Raw genomic sequence first — 25,700 nt, forward strand, 5'->3', positions numbered from 1 at the left:
AGGTTCTAATATGACAACATACCACTAGGAGTAGTTCCTTGCCTTTGAAATTCCTTCTCAACCCTTATTCGCTCAAGAAGAAAGGCCCCTATCGTCCAGTGCTTGGTCCTCTCCCTCTGAATGGTGAGAACAGGCCTGGGGCTCTGAGCCTTTGACAGGAAACAGTGTCTCGTGTAACTTAACGGCATCCCTTTGTTTCGTTGTATTTATTTTGTGGCTACTTCTATTTTGGCAACAGATACTGTTTTTCTACTTACTGGAGTGACAAAGTTTCCTTTTTAAATATATGTAAACACTTTGATTTAAAGACAAATAGGAAATAACAGCACAGATGGTATTCAGATACTGTAAGGTTTCTCCAAGCGTGGAAGTCACCGATACAAGTCATTTTCCTATCTCATTTTATTTATCAGGTAGACAAATCTGGGGTCTCTTCATCCCTGAGGGTCTCTGTGCCTGGGGCAGCGTGGCCTGCTCAGGCCATGCCCACTGTCTCCCTGACTCTCAGATATAGCACTTGATACCCAGAGAAGGCGCCCAAAGGCAGAGAAGGAGGGTGCTGCATGGACCCCGGGGCCCCGACATGGTCCCTTACCAGGCTCACTGGCAAGTGAAAATGGGGGGGGGGGCAGAGTTAAGGACAATATAAAGAAAGGGAAACATCTCAAATGGGAAAATGTTCTATCCATCATTTTGTTGCTTCCCATTCGTAGTGTTTTGCTGGGGAAATTTCCTGACCGCCTTAAATTAAAGCATACAGGTGGCCAGCAAGCCGTGTCCACCCAGATTATTTTGTTAGGCCTGTTTGTATGTTTGCTTTTTTGTTTGTGTAAGTAAACTTTTTTCGTTTTAGATAACTGTAGATTCACATGCAGTTTTAAGACATAGAGAGAGGGCTTCCCTGGTGGTTAAGAATCGCCTGCCAATGCAGGGGACATGGGTTCGAGCCCTGGTCCGGGAAGACCCCACGCAACTAAGCCCGTGCACCACAACTACTGAGCCTGAGAAGCCCGCGCACCGCAACGAAGAGTAGCCCCCGCTCTCCGCAACTAGAGAAAGCCAGTGCGCTGCAACGAAGACCCGACGCAGCCAAATACAAATAAATAAATAAAATTGATTCTTTAAAAAAAAAAAGACATAGAGAGAGACATATTTAAGACGTACAGAGAGACTCATGCACCCTTTTCCCAGTTTCCCCCAATGGTGACTGCTTGCAAAACTATAGGACACACAGGGAACTATATTCAATATCTTGTAATAACCTACAATGGAATAGAACCTGAAAAAAAATATATATAAATGAACCACTTTGCCGTACACCTGAAATGAACACAACATTGTAAATCAACTATACTTCAATTAAACAACAATAAAAACCCATAGGACATTGCAACCAGGATTTACCATAGACACAGTCAAGACAGAACATTTCCAGCCGCACAAAGATTCCACATGTTGTCCTTTTATGGCCACATCACCCCCCACCCCTATCCCGTCTGGCCCTCACCCACTGTCAGTCACTCACCTGTTCTCCAGTTCTATAACGTTGCTTTTCAAGAACGTTATATGAATGGAATTATGCCGTACGTAACCTTTTGCGATTGGCTTTTTTTCCACTCAGCATAATTTCCTGCAGATTTGAGTTGTCCAGTGTGTCAACAGTTTGTTCCTTTATTGCCGAGAAGCATTCCATGGTGTGGATGCACCCAGTCTGTTTAACCACCACCTGTGGAAGGACCTCTATGCTGTTTTCAGTTTTGGGTTATTGTTTGTTTGTTTGTTTTGCGGTACGCGGGCCTCTCACCGCTGCGGCCTCTCCCGTCGCGGAGCACTGGCTCCGGACGCGCAGGCTCAGTGGCCATGGCCCACGGGCCCAGCCGCTCCGCGGCATGTGGGATCTTCCCGGACCAGGGCACGAACCCGTGTCCCCTGCATCGGCAGGTGGACTCCCAACCCCTGCGCCACCAGGGAAGCCCCAGTTTTGGGCTATTATGAATAAAGCTGCTTTGAACATTTTATGTATGGGCTTTTGTGTAAACATACGTTTTCATTTTCCTGGGATAAATGGCCAAGAGTGTGCATGTTTGTTTTTAATAAATCAATTGCATTCATTTACAGTTGAGCTGTTTCATCTACAAATCCACATTACTGATTTCTTCTCAATAATCAGAAGATCTGGAAAGATGGGGCCATAGGGACTCATGATCCTAACAGGCCAGATGGGCTTAAGATCCCTGATACTCCGCCTAGTCCTTTGTATTTATTTACCTGCTGGGCAAGGCTCTTGGTTTGCCAATTTAAGTGGGCATAATTGGAACATGATAAGTTATATCATGAATTTTTTTTTTTATATATCATGAATTTTAACTGTATACACACAGGTATTTGCTTGTATATGCATAAAATCTGTCTGGAAGTATACACAAGCAGAAAATACTGGTTGCCTCTGGGAGGGGTACTGGGTGAGGGGTAGTAAGGGGGAGTCACTTTTCCTATGAGCCCTTTTGAGTCTTTTTTAGCTTAAAGTCATCTGTTATTTACTAAAAAATGAATCAATAAAACATGCAAACAAGAACACTAAAAATTCCTCACAGATACCTGCTCTGAGGCTGCTTTGTCCATACAACTCTTGTTTCTTTAGACAAGAGAACCCATTGGAATTTCCCCACCCAGGGAAGAGCCCAGCTCCAAGAGATCTCTGGTCTGGGGCCTTTAGGCTTTGAGGGTGATCCCCAAACAGCCCTCCTCACCATCCAAAATCTGGATGACCCCTGAGGGGCACGCTCAGACCATCTGGGCCTCTCTGAAGGCTAGTGAGGTGTCTATGCCCAGCCCAGGGGCCACCTCCTCCAAGAAGCCTTTCCCAGCCTGATTGAAATTCAGCTTCTCCCTCCCTCATCAGGCAGGGGCATCCACGTGCGTATCCGGTTACAAGCCAGGGCACACTTCCTGGACCCTTCACACAGGCTGGGCCCCAGTGCACTTACCCCGCCTCTTCCTGACCTCCCACTAGGCTGGGCCCTCCCCGCAGCAGATTAACATCTTAAAGGCACTGGTGCACAGGGTACCTGCAGAGCTCACCCCCTCCTGTAATTCGTGACAAAGACAACTACAAACCTAGGGCACAACCTGTAAAGTGAATTTAAGATTTAGGGTTTCTGCACGCACAATTCAGTGATGCTGAACGTTCTCTCTTTCTCTCTCTCTTTCTCTCTCTCTCTATGGTGCGTGCGGGGGAGGGGTAGGATATGCTCTGGCAGCGTTGGCGCCTTAAATCTGCCTTTTGGGTAACCTCCTCACGGCTTCCGGAAGACAGTGGGTGCAGCGCAAAGAAGGGCTTTGGGATCTGAGAGCCTCAGTGTTGCCCTTCGTAGCTGCGTGGTCTTCAGGCCAACTCACCCTGTTTCCTCCTGGAGAACTGGGGATCATGATGCCTCCCTGGCAAGGCCTGGAGGAGGTTGAAGGGGGAAGGAGCACCCACAGGGCCCCCAGGGCTTCAGCAGTTCGTTTGCCGTTGCGGAACTGGGCCCCTCTACTGGATGCCTGGGCCAGGATGCGCTCCGCATTCCAGATTTTCTGGGGGCCTTTGTGTGTTGATGGTCTGAGCTCAAGGTCTCAGGGGCCTGGCGGACTTGTTTGTTGGGCCCTGGCCAGGGTCATTGGCCAGAGGCGCTGAACTGGGCCGAATGAATGGCTGCGGGACGGCTCAGAGGCTCCACATCCGCGTGCAGTGTCGCCCGAGAGTTTGAAACCAAGAGTTTGAAACCAGGGATACGAGTGTGGAGGCCAGAAAACCGTGCAGTGCTTCCCGCGTGGTCGAGGGGCGCCACCGCCGCAGGGCGCCTCATCCCTTCTCCCCCGCCCACGGTGACTCGGGCGCGCGCCCCATCCCACTCACCCAGGCCCGCGTGGCCTCGGTTGCGCTTCCCAGCCCCTCCCTCCGCCCCGTAGGGCCGGGGGCCGGGGGTGGGAGCCCGGGCCCCTCAGTTCCAGCGCTCAGGGCCCGCCGGGGCCCAGGAAGGGGCCCGAGGCCTCGGCCCTCGCCCCGCCCCCTCCCTCCTCCCTCCCGCGCTTATCACCTGCTGGCCGGGCGCGCGCGGCCGGGGACGGAGGGCACGAGGGGAGCGCGCGCGCGTGCGCGCGCGACCGGGCTCCGGGTCCCGGGAGGTGAAGAGCGGCGAGGATGGTGACGCGGGGCCGGCGGCTGTGGCCGCTTCTGCTCGCGCTCTCGGGGCTGCTGGCGCTGGGCCCCAGCGCGCCGGCGGCCAAGCTCAACATCCCCAAGGTGCTGCTGCCCTTCACACGGGCCACGCGCGTGAACTTCACGCTGGAGGCCTCGGAGGGCTGCTACCGCTGGTGAGGCGCGGTCAGGCGTGGGGCCGGCTCGGGAGGCAGACCTCGGGCGCGGGCGGCCGGGCGGGCGCGCTGCAGGTGCGCGGGCGCGGGGGGGAGGCCGCGGCCTCGGGCGGGTCTGACGGGGCCTGCGGCGCGCGGCCTTCGGGCCCGGCCGGCGCCAGGAGGCCGGGAGCCGCGCGCCCCCAGCAGGCCCGCGCAGCAGGTGCGCCGGCGCGCGCTCCCGGGCGCCGGCTTGGTGGCCGGGCGGCCACTGGCCTGGCGGCTGGTCGCGCGTGATTCGGCGGCGTGCGCGTGGGTCGCCCCTACTGCGCATGGCGGCGCCGAGGCCTCCGCGCTCTCTGGCGGGAGGGGGCCCGCCCGGGAGGTGGTGCGGGCGGGAGCCTTGCTGTCGGCGGGACTCGCGGAGGGCGTGCGACGGGCGCGGCGAAGGGCCAGCGAAGCCCTGCCCGCCCCGGGGCTTCCGGAGGGACCTCCTGCCGGAGGGAGAGGGTCGCACTGGCGCAGCTGGTCCCGGGATGCGCGTCCACGTGGTCGCACGCCTTTCTCGTCCAGGCTCCGGGAGAGGTGGTCAGGGCCCTGCAGAGAGACCTAGGCTGGGGACGCCGCTTTCGGGAGTTTGGTGACCGGGACTCATCCCTGGCGCCGGACTGGTGTGGGAATTGGGCTTGTGGAGAAGTGGGGAAGGTGTGTGTGGGAGTCGAATCAGTCGTTCAGCGTCTTTGGGAGGAACGGAAACCTTTGATGAAAGGTCTTTCGGAGGAAACCCTAGGTGTTTAACAGATGATGCACCTGTTTTACAGATGAGAGATGCAAGGGCATGGTTGGTGGTTCACCCCAGGTTGCCCACAGAGCAGGGTTGCCTTGATCCCTAGCTTCCTGGGGGGACGCAGGAGTTCTGCACCTTTTGTGGGGGATGTGATCTGGGAACCCCAGGAACTAATGAAACTAGAGGTCCGCCGCACCTCACGGTAGCTGGGTGATGTGGTCCAGCCCTTCCATCCTTCAGATGGAGGAGCAGCAGCCTGAAGCGGCCTCTGGGTTCCACTCAGAGCAGGTTCATTCCTAGCAGGGTGCAGGCGGTGCTGGGTGTGACCAAGGCCCTACCACACCTCCCCGCCACCTTGCTGGAGATGAAAAGGAGGGGGTGATCCCCACGCGCTATGCCCTTGCTCCTCCCTTTGGTTCCCTGTTTCAAGGCTAGACAGTGTAACAGGGTGTGATCACAGTACAGAGAGTCCAACACGTGTTAAGTCTGTTGGGATAGTCATCCGTGCACATCCGCGAGCCTGGTGCTGGAGCTCAGACTACCTTCTAGCTTATGTGCATTACTAGTACCTATTTGTGTTCTGAAGGTCACCTCCTGAAATAAGGACACGCCACATCAGACAAATGCATTTTGGGTTTAGAGCCCGCCTCCTCTGGAGGGTCGTATTTCTGGCTTGATATCACATCTTCTCTTTAACTTTTCTTCATCCCTGTCCAGGGCCCTGTGTGGTGTGGGGAGGTCACCTGTTAGTCCACACTTCGCAGGTGACCGTGCTCATTCTCTGGTTGAAGTTGTTCTCTTGATATGGGGGGCAAGAAAGAGGAAGCTGGCTATTAAAAGCAGCTGGCTTCAAATGAATCCGTTTCGGTGTATTTGTATGCTGCTTCCTCTGAGATTCTAGAGCTGTGTTTTTCGTTTCTGAAGTAACAACTTTTTTTTTTTTTTTTGACTGCATTTTCTTTTCTGAGAAGAGCTGGTGGATTTTAATTTACTTGTATAGTTTCTGAGGAGGAAGGGAAAAAACATTCCTAATCACTGATGCATCAGAGGGTTGCTAAGTATCTTATAACTTGTTTTGAATCTGACCCATAGCTTTTATTGCAAATGTGTAACTACTTACCTTAACTGTCTTGGAGCTGTTTGGTGGTTGTGATTTTCCCCTTAACTTCACAGGAAAAGCTTCTGTCAGTCAAGCGTTAGAAATGTTTCCCTTATTTTTAGTGTGTGCTTCCTAGTTCAGTCAGGTATTGCTTTAGGGTTTGAAGAGTCCCCTCTGGAGTTTTAAGAGTGGGCCTAAAGGCAAGCTTTCTATCTGCATTCATCTATACCTGGGAGGAAAATAGCCTCTCCACCTAAGGAGTTCATTGTGAAGTCTGTGAGGTGAAGAACAGAGAAAATGAAAACCTTCCTGGACCTTGGGGGAATTTTTGCTCATCCCTGGACTTTTCGGCCAAGCTCCCACTTTACTGGAATCACTGCGTGCCTGAGCCCCAGGGGCTTTAAGTCTGCTTTTCCTGTTTCTTGATTTTATAGCATCAAATCATCAGGCAATTTTAAGGTCAGGGGAACTGTAGAGAGCATCAGGTTAAAACTGTTCACGTTTCAGTCGGAACCTCAGAGAGGGCAGTGCTCTGGGGGACGCGTGTAAGTAGTGACGGTCTTGAGTTTGGGACCGTGCCCCCGTACCACCTCTTTCAGGGGTTTGCAGCCTCTGGCGAATTGGCCAGACCTGACTGAACCCCTCCAGTCACAACGAGGGATTGCTGGTTATGTGGCAAACTCCTGATTCTTTTTTGATATTTCATGTTATTGAAAGGGCTCCAAAGCATCTTTCATTAGCTTCTTTTTAAGGCATCCTTTATATAAATGACACGAGAGAGAAAGTTGGGAAAAGGGAGAAAAAGAGAAGTATCCCATAATCTTTTTTTTTTTTTTTTTTTTGGCCGAGTGGCATGTGGGATCTTAGTTCCCGACCAGGGATCACACCCACGCCCCCTGCATTGGAAGCGCAGAATCTTGACCACTGGACCACCACGGAAGTCTCCCATAATCCTTTGACTGTAACACAGTCAGTCACCATTTTGTTTTCCTTTTGATCACTTATTCCACCCCCCCACCACCACGAAGCTCAAACCTGGTATTCAGGTCGCTTGGGAACTTCCTTCTCTACCAACCACCAGCAAGTGTTAAAGCCCAGCTGTTTTTCTGTGTTGCTTCACGATCTTAAGTTTTCAGTGCCTGGGCACCATGCTGCTGGGTAGATGTTCCATCCTGCTTCCGTGGGTGGTTTTCTTCCTGTTTCCCTTGTGGGTCCCCCCCCAGCCCAAGCCTGCTCTGCCCCTTGACGTGGCTTCCGCCCTGCAGGCCCTGCCTCTGTCATGGGGGGCAGGGAAGGGTGGACCTGCAGGTGGGTGGAGGGAGGGCTGTGTCTTCCTCTGGCCCCACTCACTGCTTCTTTGTACAACCGTCACTTCTCCTTTTTCCACTGTAGCTTTCTGGCCTGACCCTCCCTGTCCCCGGGTTCCCCTGTCCCATTAGACACCCTCAAGATAAAAAATTCATTTCTGGTGCCAACATGTTGTTTCCATTTTTTCTTTTTAAAAAAAATTTGGTAAAATATACATATCATAAAATTAACCATTTTTAAGTGTCCAGTTCAGTGGCATCAAGACATTCACACTGTTATATAACCATTACCCATCATCTCCAGAACTTTTTCAGCTTCCCAAACTGAAACTCTGTCCCCATTAAATGCTAACCCCTCCCCGGCCCCCGGCCCCTACAACCACCTTCTGCTTTTCCTAATACCCTGTAATATCTGCCTGTTTCTTTTTTGGGGGTGACAGTGTCCCCCCCCCCAAATGCAGTAACATTGTTTCGATTCTTGTTTGTTTTTATCGGTACCTCGGATGGCAAATGGTATAGGCTTTCTGTTTACACTAGTGATATAAAGTTTCCTTTTAAAGTATTGTTTCAGGACTTCCCTGGCCGGTCAGTGGTTAAGGCGGGGCACTTCCACTGCACGGAACGCAGGTTCAATCCCGGGGAACCAAGATGCCACATGCCGTGGGGCACGGCCAATAAATAAATAAAGTACGTTTTCATTAAGGAAGAATCAATTTAAAAGAAAAATGTAAGGGACTTCCCTGGTGGTCCAGTGGTTAAGGCTTCACCTTCCAATGCAGGGGGTGCGGGTTTGATCCCTGGTCAGGGAGCTGGGATCCCACATGCCTCGCAGCCAAAAAACCCAAACGGAAAACAGAAAACAGCAGTATGGTAACAAATTCAGTAAAGACTTTAAAAAGGTCCACATAAAAAAAGTCTTAAAAAAACAAATAAAAGAAAAAAGTAAGAAAAAGATACGAAGGTTACTTGGATGTAACCGGATGGGGGGCCGGGAAGGGCGGAAGGTGCAGGTGTCCAGGCAGCTGCCCCGGTGGGTGGCCAGAGACCCAAGTCCAGAGGCAGGGACTTTGAATGTTGCAGGTGGGGATGGCAGAGGGAACCAAATAGCAGAACCAGTTTTTCCGCTAATTCCTTTGCATACTTTGCATGTTATTCCCCACTCACCTGGCAGAACCACATTCAAAACCAGGTCACAGCCTCAGCTCAGTCCTGGGATGCACGGGAAGTGTGCCAGACCTTCTCATCAATGGCGGTTTTACCCAGGTTCAGTAGCATTTAAGGGAAGTTGATGACACATTAAGAAGCAGTATTAAGGCTGCATGTGGGGTAGGGGGTGATTGAGGAGATGGAGCCATTTTTCACTGAGGTCTGGCAGCCTGGGCCCTCGCATGGGCAGCCCCAGGTAGGTGGAGGCCATTAGCTCTGTTTTGAACAATCTGGGTGCATTCACCACAAGGCGGGAGGTGGTGTCTGGACCAGGAGTCTAGAGCCAGGCCCGGCTGAGGTGTTTTCCAGGAATGTAACCCTGGGCAGGTTACTTCACATCCGTGCAGGGGTTTCCTTGTGTATCAAATGGGGGGTTTCAATAGGGCTGTTGGGAGGCAAATAAAACACTTGTGATATGTTTTATTTCGAGCCTGACACATAGTAAGCACATAATAAATGACAATTTTTTTTTTCTTTTTAAAAAAATATAGTACCAGTAGTTTGAATGAAATAAGGCCACAAGTCTTGAAGAATTCAGTCAGGGGATTTCATTTGTCTCAACTCTCCTGACTTTCCTGCATGTGACAGGAAGCTCAAACCAAAATAGTTTAAATAAAGCAGGGATGTTGTTTTGGCAGATTTTGTTTCAGGCCACACACAGGGCTCAGTGATGTCAGCAGGACCTGGTCTCGGGCCTCAGCCGGGTGCCCCCTGGGGTAGCAAGAGGACGGGTCCAGCCCTGCAGCCCTTGTCAAGCCTTTCACGCCGGGTCTGAACACCTCCATCCAGGGGGATGCACAGCCGATCGGCCAGGCCCCAGCCACCTGCCTCCCAGGGTCCAAGGAGCATGGGTGCCCTGGAGCCTCATGGTCTGAGGGTGGAGGGGAGCAGCACCCCCAGAAAAGCTGGGTGCTGTTACTGAGGAGGGGGAATGGAGTCTGGGCAGCCAAAACCCAACACGGGTCCCCTGCAGGAATGACACTCATGTGTGCACGTTTGCCTTGCTTCCTGTTTGCCCAGCGTGTGTGTGTGGGGGGGGGGGGGGCAGGGCAGTATATATACCCTGGGTTTGCTCACCTGGGGCCCTTGTCGGGAGCTGCTGTGATCTGGGAGGGGGTCTCGCTGGGATGTGGGTGAGCAATTCGAGAGGAGAGGAAGCAACATGCCCACCAGAACTGAACCGCAGGCTCCCCACCTCCTGTGCAGGACTTGGGGAAGGGTTCTCAGGCATAGAGAGCCCTTGGTGCCTCTCGGTCCACTTAGGACATTTGGTAAAATTAAGTTTATAATTACAGACCTTCTCATAAAGAAGACTCCAGGGCTTCCCTGGTGGCGCAGTGGTTGAGAGTCCGCCTGCCGATGCAGGGGACACGGGTTCGTGCCCCAGTCCGGGAGGATCCCACATGCCACGGAGCGGCTGGGCCCGTGAGCCATGGCCGCTGAGCCTGTGCGTCCAGAGCCTGTGCTCCGCGACGGGAGAGGCCACAACACTGAGAGGCCCGCGTACCGCAAAAAAAAAAAAGAAAACTCCAAGCCCAGGTGGCCTCACTTGTAATTTCTATGAAACGTTTAAGGAGGAAATAGTACAAATCCTTCATAAACTCTTTCAGGAAAGGCAGGAAGAACAATCATTTCCTAGCTCCTTTTTATGAGGCCAACATTACACTGATTGCAAACCAGCCTCAAACATTATAAGCAAAAGAAATTCACAGACGCAGAGTACAAAATTCCTTAACAAAATAGCAGCACATCAAATCCAGAAACATAAAAAGGGTGTTGTGTTATGACCAACTGGAGTGGATCTCAGGAATGCAGGGTTGGTTTAACACAAACCAATCAATGTAATTGCTTGAGCAACAATAAACAATTCTTGTATCAACAAAATGAAGAAGAAAAGCCATATAATGGTCTCAATAGGTGCAGAACATTCAACAGTCATTCATGATAGAAATTTGCAGCAAGTTCGGATTAGAAGAGAATCCATAACCTGATAAGGGGCATCTACAAAAACTTGCACCGGGGCTTCCCTGGTGGCGCAGTGGTTGAGAGTCCGCCTGCCGATGCAGGGGACGCGGGTTCGTGCCCCGGCCTGGGAGGATCCCACGTGCCATGGAGCAGCTGGGCCCGTGAGCCATGGCCGCTGAGCTTGCGCGTCCGGAGCCTGTGCTCCGCAGCGGGAGAGGCCGCAACAGTGAGAGGTCCGCGTACCGCAAAAAACAAACAAACAAACAAACTTGCACCAGAGTCTTATGCTGGGTGCAGTGAGGGCAAGAAATGAGCACGCACGGGCGCTGTCCTCAGGCTCAGTCTCCGAGGGGGTCAGACAAGGAGAAGGATCACACCAGCCATGGTCTCGGGGCCTTTGCCCTCGCCCATGCTTTTGCCCGAACGCCCTTCTCCCAGATATCCAGGGATCCTGTGTCTGCCCCTCCTCCTCACATGTCGCCTCTGAGGGAGGCTCCCTTCACCATCCGGTTGGAAACTACAGCCTTTCCCTCCCCTGCCTTCTATTTGTCCAAAGCACTGTTGTCTGAGATCCCACCTCCACTCAGTTATTTTGTCTATCCTTGTTCTCCTCCCACTAAAACGTAAACTCCGTGAAGGTGGGGATTAATGTGTATTTTGTACCTTGTTGTGTCCCCGGCACCTAGAACGGTACCTGGAATCCTGCACATCACCCAATGAATATGGATTCAGTGAATGAATGAACGAATGGGTGCATTAGGGACCCCAAGAAGGACCAGCTGTGAGAGCTGAGTGGAGGTTGAGGAGGGTCAGGGATGGGTCCGTGGAAGAGTTACCATTTCCCATGAGCCCTCAAGGCCGGGCCGCACAAGAGCTGGTGGGAGGGACGCGAGAAGTGGAGGGGTCAGCATCAGTGGAGGGATGGGGGGAAGCTGGGGGAGGGAGAACTTCAGAGCAGAGGTTAGACTTGAAGTCAGAAGCTTCAGGCTCTTGCCAGTGGTGAACCCTACTTCGGGCCTGAATCTTTGCCTGTGGCTCTGAGGATGTCTGTGGTTGGGGGTAGGGCCCCACCAGGTCACACATGAACGATCACAATCTAGAAGGGCCCATGTTTTCTTACTTTCTTTAAAAAGCAAAGGTCTGTGGTCAGAATCTCGCCAAACACCTCAGGGCCCGAAGCCCTTCATTTAGGCACCTCCTGCTGGTGGCTGAGTTGGAGAGCTTACTATGTGCGACGCCCTGCAGTAAGAGCTTTACATCTGTCATCCTATCTAATCCGCCCCAACCCTTTGCAGCAGGTACCACTTTTATTGCCATTGTACAGCTGAGGAAACAGGCACAGAGAATTGAGGTGGAATTGTTTGCTCAATGTCACACAGCTGGCGAGTGGCAGCACCCTGCTGCCCTAGGCGTTCACCTTCTCAACAGAGTGAGGCCATGTCACCATCACTGCCTGCGCCAGGGGCCGGGGAGGCCCCTGAAGCTCCTCCCGTGGGCCTTAAGGCGAGTCCATGAGTGGGGAGGGTGGGCAGGCGTGCTGACCACCAGCTGAGGTGCACAGAACGACCAGGTGGGCAAGCTGGAGCAGCTCTCATCCGTTTTGAGCAGCGGCCGTTCGTTTAAACTGGAGACAGAGGAAGGCTCTTCCGGCAGAAAAGCCATTGAGCCCGGACCTGCTTCCTTGGCAGAACGTGATGCTGTGTCCAAGTGACCTGGCCTTCGGAGCTGGTTTCTGGGTGGGCCTCTCAGCTGTCAGCTCTGTGCAGACCCCGCCTTCTCTGAGCCCTGCTCGCTGGACCCGTCCTGCCGCCTGGGCCATGAGCCCAGAGCCCGCGAGGGTTAGGCTGAGGGAGCTGGCGCGGCCCACGTGCCTTCTCCCCCCTTCCCTCCGTGCCTCATGTGGGTCCTCCCCAACCAGTGTGGGGACAGACTGGTTCTGAGAGCTCCAGCTATCAGTGTGAGAGGCCGCTCTGTCCTTGTTTTATAGAAACACTGGAAAATGGCGGCTGATGGGCAGCCCCGCCCCTCACAGCTGTCCTGGGAACGCCACTGTCAGAGTGCTGCCTTTTTCGTGTACCACGTATACGAAAACTTACTGTTTGCTTCAAAATGACTGCTTTTTTGAACATCAGACATCCTCTTCAGTATTAACATGTAGGAGCTCATAAGTTTGATACATCTGTTTTTCCTGAAACAATTAACACTGAATGTGTAGTAATTAAATGACATAAAGAGTCAATTTAAAGACAGTTCATCGGTGCCTCACTGCCCTCTGGTGTTGTGTGCTCCGTACCCTGGGGGAAGCACTCGTGTGGTGGGAGGATTGTCTGATCTGGAGTCACACAGACCTGCCTCTGATCACTGGCCCCGCCACGTACAGCTGTGTGGCTTTGCGGAATTACTCAACCTCTCTGAGCCTCGGTTTGGTTTTCCCATATAGGCCTCCTGGAGGGTTAAGTAATCTGATGGACAGAAGTATTTGGCTCTGGGCTTAACACATGGTAGATAGTTTCTTTCGTTATCTTATTTGCTCTCCCTGTATTGGTCAGGGTTCTCCAGAGAAACAATATATGTGTGTGTGTGTGTGTGTGTGTGTGTGTGTGTGTGTGTGTATACACGCCTCTGAAGGCTTTCAGGCAGGAGGAACTCCCTCTCATTTGCAGATGGATCAGCATTTTTGTTCTATTCAGGCCTCAACTGATTGGGTGAGGCCCACCGACACTGGGGAAGGCAATCTCCTTTACCCAGTCTGCTGGTTTAAATGTTAACCTCATCCCAAAACACCCTCAGACACACCCAGAATAATGTCTGACCAAGTAGCTGGGCACCTCATGGCCTGGCCAGGTTGACACGTAAAATTAACCACCACACTCCCCCAGCACACTTCTGTATTTTAATAACAGTCTCTGGGTGTCTCTGCGTTTGCCAGACAGGACCTGCTTCTGCCTGTCATCCCCTCTCATGTCCGGCGCTCTCTGCCTGCCTCGGGGTGCAGGGTGATTAACCATCGCTTCTGTGAAGAATGACCCATCCTCCCTCTGTGGTGAAGGTGTTTACCTGCCCTTCCGCCCACCTTCCCTGTAACCTCGGCCCCGTGCGCTGGGCCTTGTGCCTGTTGCCAAGGTTCCCGTCGGTGAGCTCTGGGTTTGTAGGGCCTGTTGGGGATGGAGGTGACCGTCTGGGAGGCTGCCGTGTGCCAGGTCCTGCCTAGAGGTCAGCAGGTACCTGGCCTCTCCTCCTCCCCAGGGACCGTAGGCGCTTTTCCCACCAATAGTTATTTCCAGTTCCTTGGAATAGTCCTGTCAGGTGACTGTTGAACATGGAGATGTTTTCCAGTGTCCCGAGCAGTGACTCTCTGCCTGTGTGATATGTTCAGGGCTGGGGTGGGGGTGAGGTGGGAGGGGAGGTCCTCGCCCTCAGGATGTCCTGCTCCTACTAGAGGGGCCTCGGCTGCCTGTCTCCTCTGGGTTTGAAGCTGGTGGAGCCTGGCCTCTCTGTCCTGCGAGTCTGGGACAGATGGGGGGTGCTGCGGCTCTGGCTTCCGGTCCCAGCCCTGCCTCTCCGGTGGCTCCAGAGGGTGACTTCTCTTCTTCTCGCCGCAGGTCATCGACCCGGCCGGAGGTGGCCAGCATCGAGCCGCTGGGCCTGGACGAGCAGCAGTGCTCCCGGAAGGCAGTGGTGCAGGCCCGCCTGTCCCAGCCTGCCCGCCTCACAAGCATCATCTTCGCGGAGGACATCAGTAAGGCCTCCCAGTGCGCCGCGTGGCCCCTGGTGGGGATGGGGGCTGAGCGGCTGGAAACACCCCGCTGAGGCCTCGGGCCACAGGGACGGAAGAGCCCATGGCCACGCTTCCCCTTCTCTTGTTGGGTCTGAGGACGCCCATGGAGCTGGGGCTACACTGAGCAGGCAACATGAACCCTGGTCCCTCCTGCCACAACCTTGTCCTGCTTGCCCTCCCGTGGAGGCTGGCTTTCATTTCTAAGTTATTAGTTGTTACCAAAATAACTCTTAATGGGCGTTGATTCAAAATGAAGAAAGTTGTGCAATGTTTCACTTCCCCATATTTAATTTGCCATATTATGGTCATAAGATGCTTAGAAAACAATGAATTTTCTGTCATGCTTTTCCCCCACCTAACATGGTATGAAAAGTTTCCCATTTTATTATAGAATTTTTTTTAACATCTTTATTGGAGTATAATTGCTTTACAATGGTGTGCTAGTTTCTGCTTTATAACAAAGTGAATCAGTTATATATATACATATGTTCCCATATCTCTTGCATCTCCCTCCCTCCCACCCTCCCTATCCCACCCCTCTAGGTGGTCACAAAGCACCGAGCTGATCTCCCTGTGCTATGCGGCTGCTTCCCACTAGCTATCTACCTTACGTTTGGTAGTGTATATATGTCCATGCCACTCTCTCACTTTGTCACAGCTTTCCCTTCCCCCTCCCCATATCCTCAAGTCCGTTCTCTAGTAGGTCTGTGTCTTTATTCCCGTCTTACCCCTAGGTTCTTCATGACATTTTTTTCCTTAAATTCCATATATATGTGTTAGCATACGGTATTTGTCTTTCTCTTTCTGACTTACTTCACTCTGTATTTTTAATGGCCGAAGAATATTCTTAACCAGAGGTTGTGCTGTAAGCATTCCCGTGTATGAGGCATTCAGATCGTTTTCAGATGTTTGTTTCAGTGTCAAATAGGAAAATAAATAGTTTCATTCGGGGAACAGTTTTGGGTTCTTTTAGGTTATTTCCTGCCAAGGATAGATTCGCAGCTTTACTGGGTCACAGCCTATGAAAGTTTTAAGGTTTTTGATAAATGGGGCTGAATGGCTTTCTCACAAAGTTAAGGGTGTACAAGTAGTTATATGGTGCCTGGAGAATGGTCGGAATGATTTCGTGTCACAAGCTGTTACTTTTTACATTAGAGGGTTCTCCAGGTAATGCCATTTATGTGTCTTATTGATGGAGCAAGTAAGAAATCCGTGTAGACATGCACACTCTTTTTTTACACTATAGTGTAGTTGATAGTCCTATGCAAAAACTGCAGTGTAAACACAGACACACACAAACGCACAAATTCCGGGTGTAATTGCTAATCTCAGGGTAGGGACAGGCGTTCAGAACAGCATCGTCCTTTTGGAGGCTAACTTATCATACCAGAACCCTTGTCGTTTAGCTCAGTGGTTACACTCTGAACAAAACTAGGAATTCTAGGAAGAGTGTTCTGCACACAGCTTTAAACGCTGGCGCTCGCGGTGGAAAAGTACAAGATGGGCAGTGAAAGTGTCTGGAAGGCCGTTACTTCCTGGACGTCCGTGCTGACTCTCGGGCCTCGTGGAGGTCCTGAGGGTCGACTCGGTTCTTCCAGCCCTGTTTCTTGGGGGGGATTGTTGGTTTCCCTTGTCTTTGCCAAAGAATAAGACCACCCAACCTATGAGGCGCTGGAGGTGGGGTGGCCGCCCTCCGGCTGACCCTGTGTTCCCTCCCCTGCAGCCACCGGCCAGGTCCTGCGCTGTGACGCCATCGTGGACCTCATCCACGGCATTCAGATCGTCTCCACCACCCGCGAGCTCTACCTGGAGGACTCCCCGCTGGAGCTTAAGATCCAGGCCCTGGACTCCGAAGGTGAGGCCACTGGCCCGGCGGGCTCTGTTTCTTCCTCTCCTCGTGTGCGGCCTGCTCTCCCCCAAGGCGGGCTGCTCTGGCCAGGGGGGCAACGTGGAAGAGGTCAGGACCACCTCTAAGTGGACGCCAGGCCCGTGGTGGCAGCGAGGCCACGGCCACTTCTCCACAGGGCCTGGAGGCCAGCTCTGTGCCTGTGAACAGCTGGGAGGGGCTCACGGGGTCACTGCTGTGAACAACAGAGGCTCTGGGGTCTGGGGCTGGCTTCCTGATCCAGACTGCAGCCTACGCATGCGCGCGCACGCGTGTGTATGTGTGTGTGTAAGAGAGCACGTCTATGCTGCCGGCCCCACGTACCATCCTTCACTTCATAGCAGAACATTGGCTTGTTCTGGGCTGGGATTCTTTGTGGAAGGTCTGTTCTACTGGTTGGCAGACTGTCTTGGCTGTAACCTGACCTCTTGGTCAAGGAGCAAAGGGAAAATTTGTAGGTTAAGGTTCTTGTTGAAGAAAGTAGGTCAGGCAAAAGGCATCTTCCAGATGAAGGATCTTCTAAAACTTCACATCCAAGCCAGGACTCACCTTGTCTTTGAAATCTCCCCTGACCACTCTAGCCCCCGCTGCCCCGGCTTTTTCAAAACATTGTTATAGATCACGGTTTCTCAGTCTAGGCAGGATTGGCACTTGGGGTAGATAATTCTTTGTGGTGGGGACTACCCAGTCCATTTTAGGGTGTTTGGCAGCATCCCTGGCCTCTGTGCACTGGATGCCAGTAGCACCCACTGAGTTGTGACAACCAGAAATCTCTCCAGCCATCGCCAAATGTCCCTTGGGGGCAGAATCAGTGTTTCGAAGCATCTGTCCGAGCCTTCCTTCCGCTCTGTATTCATTCATCGGATAAGCTGCCCAGCTTCTCTGAACTCCCCTCTGATCTGTGAAGCTGACATAATGATGCTTACCTGGTCACGAGGACCTGGTGAGTGAGTGTGAAGGGTCAGCCCCGCCTGGTGTGTGGTGGGTGCTCAGTGCGCTGGGTGGCCATGGAGTGTGTTCTGCCTTCTGGGTCTGCCAGGTCCTGGGGTACTGCTGTGGTGGGGCGGGCGCACTGGGCCTCTGCCCCTAGCGTCTCAGGCCAGGGGGTCCGCGGGTAGATCAGGCCCCACATGCATCCCGGCAGGTGCGGTTTGTAATCACGTTGGGTGCAAAGTGTGAAGGGACCACTGGGTGGGAGAGCAACTCCAGGGGGCTTGGAGGCGGGGCGTGGAGGTCAGGGGTCAGAACAATTTCTTAGAAGGCAGGATGTTTGACTGAGCCTCGAGGGATGTGGGGTCTGCCAGGCGGGGACCCCGTTTCATCCTTGAGACTGAAATTGGAGAGGCCAAGGGACACAGGATATAAAGGGACCTTGTGTCAGGTGTGGGATTTGTGCCTGGTCTTGAGGCAGAGGGCGCCGAGGAGGAGTTTGTGCAGCGAGCTGATGCGAGCTCACCTGCCCGACGCGGTGGCGGGGGTCATATGCCGCTCACTGGAGCCAGGCGTCTCTGGGCGCCTCACCTGTCCTGACTCGTTTCACTTCCAGGAGCGGAGACTGAGAGAGAACACACAGTGCACACACAGACACACACAGACCAGGCACACACACATCCTAGTCCTTCATTCGCAGCAGAGCCAGAATCTGAGCTCCGGCCTGGTTGGGTCCTGGGTTCACTCTCAGCCAGGAGTCAGCACGTGGTTTCCGTGATGGGCTGGGTAGGAATTGTTTTAGGCTTTGCCGGCCCGATCGTCTCTGCAGCAACCGCTCAGTTGTGTCAGCGTGGCTCTAAAACACTCACAGACAGTGTGGAATGAAGGGGCGCAGCTGTTCTAATAAAACTTTATTCACAAGAACTGGTGGGCGCTGGATCTGGCCCAAGGGCCATAGTGTGCCAACCCCTGCTCTTAACCTCTCTGGTCTATTTCCTGTCTTGTCACTTAAAAAATAAAGTTTCGTTTATTTAAAATTTTTTTATTTTGTATTGGAGTATAGTTGACTTACAATGCTGTGTTGGTTTCAGGTGTACAGCAAAGTGGTTCAGTTATACATGTATGTATTCTTTCTGAAATTCTTGCCCCATGTAGGTTATTAGAGAGTATTGAGCAGAATTCCCTGTGCTCTACAGTAGGTCCTTGTTGATTATCTATTTTATGTATAGTAGTGTGTACATGTCATTCCCAAACTCCCAATCTATCCCTCCCCACGACCCGAGTTTTGTTTATTTTTATCGAGATTTATATACCATGAAATTTACCCATCAAAAGTGTACAGTTCAGTGGTTTGTTTTAAAAGTATATTCACAAAGTTGTACAGCCGTCACCACTGTCTAATTTTAGAACCTTTTCATCACTGCAAACTGCAACCCCACACCCATTAGCAGTCGGTTCTTGTGCTTTTCTCTTTCCGGCCCCTGGCAGCCACTCATCTACTGTCTGTGTGTATAGATTTGCCTCTTCTGGAGCTTTCATATGAATGAATCATACAGTGTGTGGTCTTTGGTGTCTGCCATCTTTCACTGAGCCTGTTGTCAAGGTTCACCCACGTTGTGTCCTGTGGCGGTGCTTTGTTCCTTTTCATGGCTGAGCGATGTTCCATTGTATGGATGGACCACATTTGTTTATCCCTCCGACAGTTGGTGGACAGTTGGGTTGCTGCCCCCTTTGGGCTGTTGTGAGTAGTGCTGCTGTGAACATGGATTCGAGTCTTTGTGTGGACATAGGCCTTCATTTCCCCTGGGTCTACACCCAGGAGTGGAATTGCTGAGTCAAAGGGCAACTCTATATGTACCTTTCTGAGGAACAGCCGGAGAGTGTTTCCACCGTGGCTGTGCTGTTTCACATCCCCACCAGTGATGCATGAGTGTTCCGGTTTCTCCAAATCCTCACCATCACTTGTTATTCTCCATCTTTTTTTTTTTTTTTTTAATAGTTTATTCATTTTTAAGTCACTTTGGTTTTTCCCCTTGGGCAGCTGGTGGATGTATCAGGAATGGAAGGTGGCTGCCTGGCCTTCCTGTGTGGGACAGGTGCCCCGTGGTCCTAGGGGATCACGTTTCACAGTCCTCCCACTCCTAAGGTTTTGGTGGTGCATGTGGCCAGTTCCGGGGGGAACCCTGGCTCACCCAGGCCTGCATACACTGGCCTTTCAGGAAGAGCCCAGGTCAAGGCCCACCTTTGTGGCACCAGGTGGTTCACTCCCTGCCTCCCTGTTCACTGTGAGGGTGTCCCCACCCAGAAGCGCTTGGACTAGTTCCTTAGAAATCCCCTCTTCCTTTGTCCTGAGCCTGTATCCTCCCTACTGGTCAGTCTCCTTTGTAAAGACAAACTTGACCTTCATAACCTTGGAGGGCCCCCCAGTCTCAGAAGGGATGTACCTTGTCTAGGTTGGTGCCTGTTTGGTTTTTAACCTGCTTGTGGCTCAGCAAACATTGTTAGGTGCCCAGCCCTAAGTGTCGTCTTTTACCCCACAAGGGTGGATGGTAATTATACATTAGCCCATTGTACAGACAAGGAAGCTGAGGCCTAGAGAGCTTCAGTGACTCACCCAGGGTCATGCAGCTCGTGGGCGGCAGAGCAGGGGCTGGAACTCTTGTCCACTAGGCCACACTGCCTGTCTCCAACTGCTGCATTTTTCCTGGGCACCGTGGTCTGCACCAGGGACTGGGGTCTGCTTTATTGGCCTGAGGCCATCTGCAGGGTTCCTGCCTCGAGTTAATGTTTTCAGAGTTCTCTCCCAGCCCGCATGTACCTGGTGCCCGGGCAGTGCTGGGGGCTCCGGTCCCCCAAATGCCACGTCTCACCTCCCACTCAGAGCACCGTCCACTCCCACTTCCGGATCTCTGCTTTCTGAAGCCCAGGCCCTCTGGGCATCCCCTCCAATATTTTCTCCTCTAGGGCTCTCCCAAGGTGGAGTTTGTCCCTCCTTGAAATCCCTCAGTGATTCGCAAGCCCAGCCTTGGGGCACGGGGCACTTTTTACTCGTTGTCAGGCTCCGCACTTGGGCAGAATTGGGATCACTTCATTCTTTGTTTGACACTGGACTTTGGGCCCAGCGGGCATCCAGCAAATGTTTGTTAAGTTGAATTGCTTAGTGTTTTCCGGCTGCCCTCCTGGGACCAGGACAGGGGGTGCAGCCTCCGGAGACTGGGCCCTGGGATTTCCTTGTTAATGTGAGCACTTGGCACATAGTAGGTCTAATAGCTGCTTTTTTAAAAAAAATTATTTTATATTGGAGTATAGTTGATTAACAATGTTGTGTTAGTTTCAGGAGTACATAATAGCTGCTTTTCAAAGAGACACGGCAAAACTCTAGGCAGAAGCTTCTTGAACCGCCCCTACCTCCAAGCCTGCAAATTCCTGCTGAATGTGTGGGTCTTGGAGCCTGTTTTGCTGGAAGGTGCCCTTGCCCACTGTCCACTCTGGGAAGTTGTAGTCAGGTCACGTGCCATCTCCTGTGGTTTTATTTTGTCATCCAGACGTCAGGGCTAGCTTCACACAGGCTCTCGTGCTACAAAGGTCCCCAGGCTTGGTTTAATGCTCCACCGTTGCCGTCTTGAAATTTTAATAGATTTATTTTTGTACTCGTGTTTTGTGAGTGGGGTCTGATGGGACTTGGAGCCTCCGTGATTTTGAGATCCTGCTTCCCTGCCACCTCCCTGCCTCCTGGGCTGGGTTCCTGGCCACCTGTGCCCTGTCCCCCGGTGTCCTGGGTCCTGCCTGTCCGCTCCCTCCCCAGCCTTGTCCTGTGACTACGGCCACCTTCCATCCCCAGCGGCCACCTTCCATCCCCAGCGGGGGCCTGGGATAGGCGCGTGTCCCCAGGGTATGCAGGGTGGAGCGTGGCAGAGGCCATCCCTGTCCCGGGGCACGTCCGTTCTAGAGGCTGCATTTTGGCCGGAGTGAGCCTCTCACCCACCCTCATCTGGTTTCCTAACATATCCATACACAGGCTACCGAGGGTTAGTGTGGGGATCAGCAGAGCGGGAAGGAGAGATGCCTGACTCAGTTTCCACAGAGCCTGCTCAGCTAGGACACAGTGTGTTGGTCCAGTGGCTGGCAGGAGGGGACCCCTGTAACTGACACATCCATGTGTACCTCTAAGGGTCTGACTCACCCTAGAGTGTCCCTACCCGCCCAAGGGAGCACCCCCTCAGCCAGCCCCATGCCTGGGGCTTTCTCTGTCTCCTTCCAACTCTCCCAAGTCTGACTTGCGTCCTTCTGGTGCTTTCCCTGCCTTTGGAATGAGGAGCCCCAGGTTTTCATTTGCATACAGCCCTGCAAATTAGGCAGCTGGTCCTGCATGCGCCCCTGCCCATGTGGGTGAAACTTCTGGAAGCCCCAGGATGCTTTCTGCTCCAGGAATGATCCCACATTCATCCCTCCCCTCACATCCGAACATGACAGAGATGCGGGGATTCTGACTGAAAAACCGAGCTCCAAGCGTAACCACTGAAATGGACGAACACAGGGTTTCCTGTCTCCATTTTCCAGGTTACGAGACCCAAGGAGGCCTCCCCCAGCCTCGGTCTTCTCGTCCTCAGAAGGCCGTGCTGGACCGCACTTGCCCCTGAGCTGGCTGGCACCCCCCAGGCACCTCGCTGGCGGCACTCTCTCCTGTCGATCTCAACAGCCCTGAGACCTCAGAGGTGGGGTGGGGCCTGACTCTAAATGCTTTGCGCTTCGCAGTGAAGAAAGAGCTTTCCTGGGCCCCACAGATGCTCTGTTTTGGGGGCTGGCCAGGCAGGAATGTAGATGATGGAGGTGGAGTGGGTGTGGGCGATAGGGTGTGGTGTGGGGAGTGGGACAGACCAGCTGGAGAGGCTGAGCCAGCCTCTCGTCACCAGAGGGAGCAGGGCCCAGGCAGCGGGGTCTTCAGACTTTTGAACTTGCAAGCTGGATATACAGTATACTGCATTTCTTAATTTGAAATGATGGGAGCCAATTAAGGAATGTAAAATCAACATCGCCTGGGGAAAAAGCAAACCATAGTTCCCAGCAGATCAGGCCTTTGAGCCCCCAGTTTTCATCCCCCGCCCTGTTCCCGGGTGTCTGCGTAGAACCAGGTCTTGCAGTTACCCTGACAAGGTGTTTACGGAGGGATTCAGACCCTCCCTGAGTCCTCCTCCGGCAGCGGTCGCCCAGTCACGTGCCGGGCTCCGCGTGTTCTGGCCTCTGGTCCAAGGCACGCGGACGGCAGCCAGGGCTTCAGAGCCAAGGCCGGCTGTGCGAGCGTCCACCTCCTCCACCCGGGACTTGGGGTCTCAGCATCTCGGCCGAGGGGCAAGGATGGGCACATGAAAGCTCACGGCCTGGGTTCCTTTCCCAGCACAGGGAGGTGGTGAGGGGGGAGTGAGTGACAGTCTCAGGAACCACTGTCTAAACCGTAAAGCACTTCCCCACGTGAGGGGTGATGGGTGCGCACAGGCAGGAGGTACAGCGGGAAGGACACGGCTCCCCCGAGAGGCCAGGGCTCACTCCTCACAGTCACGTGACCCTGGTTCTTTCAGCCTCGTTTCCTCTCCCTCCCTCCCTCCCTGCTGAATGGAGGCTGGAGGCTGCAGGCAGTGCTGCCTGCTCTGCAGGGGCTGGTGCATGTCCCCTGCCCCTGGCCCCGGGGGATAACTCGGGTGCGCCCCTCTGCTCCTACAGGAAACACGTTCAGCACCCTGGCCGGGCTGGTCTTTGACTGGATGATCGTGAAGGACACAGAGGCCGACGGGTACTCGGACACCCACAACGCGCTCCGGTAAGAGGCGCCTGCCTTGGAAGGGAGGCGGGAAGGGGGTTGTCGCCGGCTCCACGTGGGCTGGGGGCTTCCATCATCATCATCCCCCTCGGCTCACACGGTTGTGCAGGAACCTTGCTGCTTGTGCAGCCCACGGGGGTGTGTTCTGTGGGACATCGTCGAGGAGGCTGGGCTGTCCAGCTGCCGAAGAGAAAGCTTGTGCCAGACAATGGGAGCTGTCCCGGGGTGCAGGCGAGGGGCGGGGTGCGGCCCCGCTGGGGGTGAGCTAACGGGGAGACAGTTCCGGCTGGGGTGACCTTCCTGCAGTGACCTCTTCTAGGCGCAGGAGGCTGCCTTCCCCAGCACGGGGGTGGGAAGTGGGCCTGCAGGCGGACTCCTTGTGAGACAGACTCATTACGCATCTTGACTCATCCAGTCCCCCCAACGGCTGTGTGGCTTCCGTCCCACTGTCCACGTGCCTTAGGTTGGTAAGGGGCGGAGCTACAATTTGAACTCAGACGTGTATAGCTTCTCACAGTGCAGTGTGGTAGCCATGAACCCTATCCTGGCTGTTTAAATTTAAACTAGGTACAGTGGAAAATTCAGATCCTTGATTGCACTGGCCACACGTCAAGGGCTCGTTAGCTGTGTGGCTGGTGTTACCACACACTGGACAGGGTAGACGTGGAGCATTTCCATCCCAGAAGGTTCTGCTGGCCGGTGCTGGTGCAGACCCAAGGTCTGGGCTAATGTCCTCTGCTATGCTGCATTGCCTCGTGCTGTATTATAAAAATGTTAGAGTATAGTCCCTTTTGGGGGAGGAAGACTTATTTTTTTTAAAGACTTTGCAGCAATTTTTAGCCTACAGAAAAGTTGCAAGTGTAGTACAGAAAGTGGATTCCCCGAACCATCTGAGAGCAAGCTGCCACCCTGGTGCCCGTAACCCCCAGTTATTTTAATGTGTATTTACTACCTCTGAGGACGTTTTCCTGCACGTTGAGAAGACGGTCATCACAATTAGGGAATTAACACTGACGCCCGCAGTCACAAGACCTTGTTCAAGTTTTGCCAGTTTATCCCAATTGTATCCTTTGTAGCAGAACATGACCCCCGGGGTCACCTGCCGCATGTCGTCCTGTCTCTCCTAGTCTCCATCAGCGTGGAAGAGTTTCTCGGTCCTTCTTCGACGTTTGGGACGTTGCAGTCATGAAAACTGTAGTCCAGTCATCTTACAGACCCTCCCCCATTTCGGGTTTATCTGACGTTCCTCCTGATTAGACCCAGAGTTCTGCATCTTTGCAGGAACATCACAGAGGCGAGATTCCGTATTCTCGTTGCGTCGTATCGTGATTTTGTTGGTCCGTCAATGATTTTGTTCGCTGTCATCACTTGGGTAGGGTGGGGTCTGCCAGGTGCCCTGCTCTGAAGTCACTTTCTTACTCCCTTGCAATTGATAAGTATTTTGTGGGGAGTTACAAGTCTGGCCTTTTGTTTACACCTTCAAAAGTCCAGCTCAGGGTTCCAGGGCACATCCAGGCTCAGCTCACGGCCATTTCCATGACGGGCACCCTCATGCCCTGACGCTGTGCAAGCCAGTTTGCCCTCTTGGGTCAGAGCTCTTTGGGGGCTGGGCTGTCAGCCTCTGTCTGTGGTTGAGCTCTGGAATTTCTGGGGTCTCAGTAAGCCAGGAATGTGGGCTTTAGGTCCAAAAGACCTGCATTCCGGTCCCGGCCTTGTGATGTCCTGCCTGTGGCCGTCATCAAGGACTGTGACCACCTGAGCACCAGCTTCCTCCTGCAGCAGATGGAGGTGTCACTGTGCCCACCTCTGAGGGCGGCAGGGTGGGCGAGCACGCTGACGGGGGTGAGAGCCCCTCTCTGGGCCCGGCACGTACTAGATGTTCAGGGGATGCTGGTTACCTGCCCCGCTCGCACCACCAAGCTTGTTTCCTGCCCTGATGGCCCCCGGAGCTTCCAAGCACCCGGCATGTAAGTCGAATGCCGACCGAAGTCCAAGGTGCTAAGGGGTCCTGGAACCAGAGTGTCCTGGATTTTCATTAAATTCAGTGTGTGACACGTCGTAAAACTGGGCAAGGAAATAAATCACTGCGTAGTATAGCGCCCGGCAGATCTTGGGGAGAATGAAAGCGTGTCCGACTGACTGCTCTCATTCGGGTGGAACTGGAGGGCTTATCTGTAAATCACGGGCTGCCAGGGAGAGACTCAGGCTGGCCCCGCTTACCAGCCTGTGCTCTGGGGGTTCCACCCCATCCTGAATTCTCCCTCCCTTCTCCCCACAGCCTAACTCCAGGGAAGGTAGGATTTGATGTGATTCCCTGTTTCTAACACTGGAGGGCGTGGTCGTTGAACCATTTCCCAGATGCAGGAGCTGGCCAAGAAAGGGGGCTGGGACTCCTGGGGAGCCCTGAAGGGCCCTGGCTGGACCTGTGGTCCTGGGCCTGTTCTCAGCTTCCGTGAGCCTCACGTTTCACGTCTGTGAGACCAAAACATTTCGACTAAGTGGGCGGTCTTCAAATTTCAGTGCCTGCCTTTTATCATAATCACATTGGGAGTTTTATAAAATGCAGATCCCCAGGCTTCGTGCAGACCAAGGG

At 53.3% G+C, this 25,700-nt stretch overlaps 1 protein-coding gene across 3 annotated transcripts in view; it reads left to right on the forward strand.

Annotated features, from left to right (window-relative positions):
* Positions 1 to 4,105: 4,105 nt before the first annotated feature.
* The window catches only part of NUP210 (nucleoporin 210), a 99,182-nt gene continuing 77,587 nt past the window's right edge, over positions 4,106 to 25,700 (forward strand). The window contains exons 1-4 of one of the 3 annotated variants that reach the window (XM_033865513.2): positions 4,106 to 4,356; positions 14,302 to 14,438; positions 16,201 to 16,332; positions 23,011 to 23,107. In XM_033865513.2, the coding sequence (XP_033721404.1) occupies positions 4,184 to 4,356; positions 14,302 to 14,438; positions 16,201 to 16,332; positions 23,011 to 23,107 (539 nt within the window). In that variant the 5' untranslated portion in view covers positions 4,106 to 4,183. The remainder of the gene's footprint in view (positions 4,357 to 14,301; positions 14,439 to 16,200; positions 16,333 to 23,010; positions 23,108 to 25,700) is intronic. The other 2 variants (XM_073787767.1, XM_033865512.2) reach the window with 2 other exon arrangements.

This window comes from Tursiops truncatus, chromosome 10 (genome assembly GCF_011762595.2).
Source record: "Tursiops truncatus isolate mTurTru1 chromosome 10, mTurTru1.mat.Y, whole genome shotgun sequence".
In the NCBI taxonomy this organism is placed as follows: Eukaryota; Metazoa; Chordata; class Mammalia; order Artiodactyla; family Delphinidae; genus Tursiops; species Tursiops truncatus.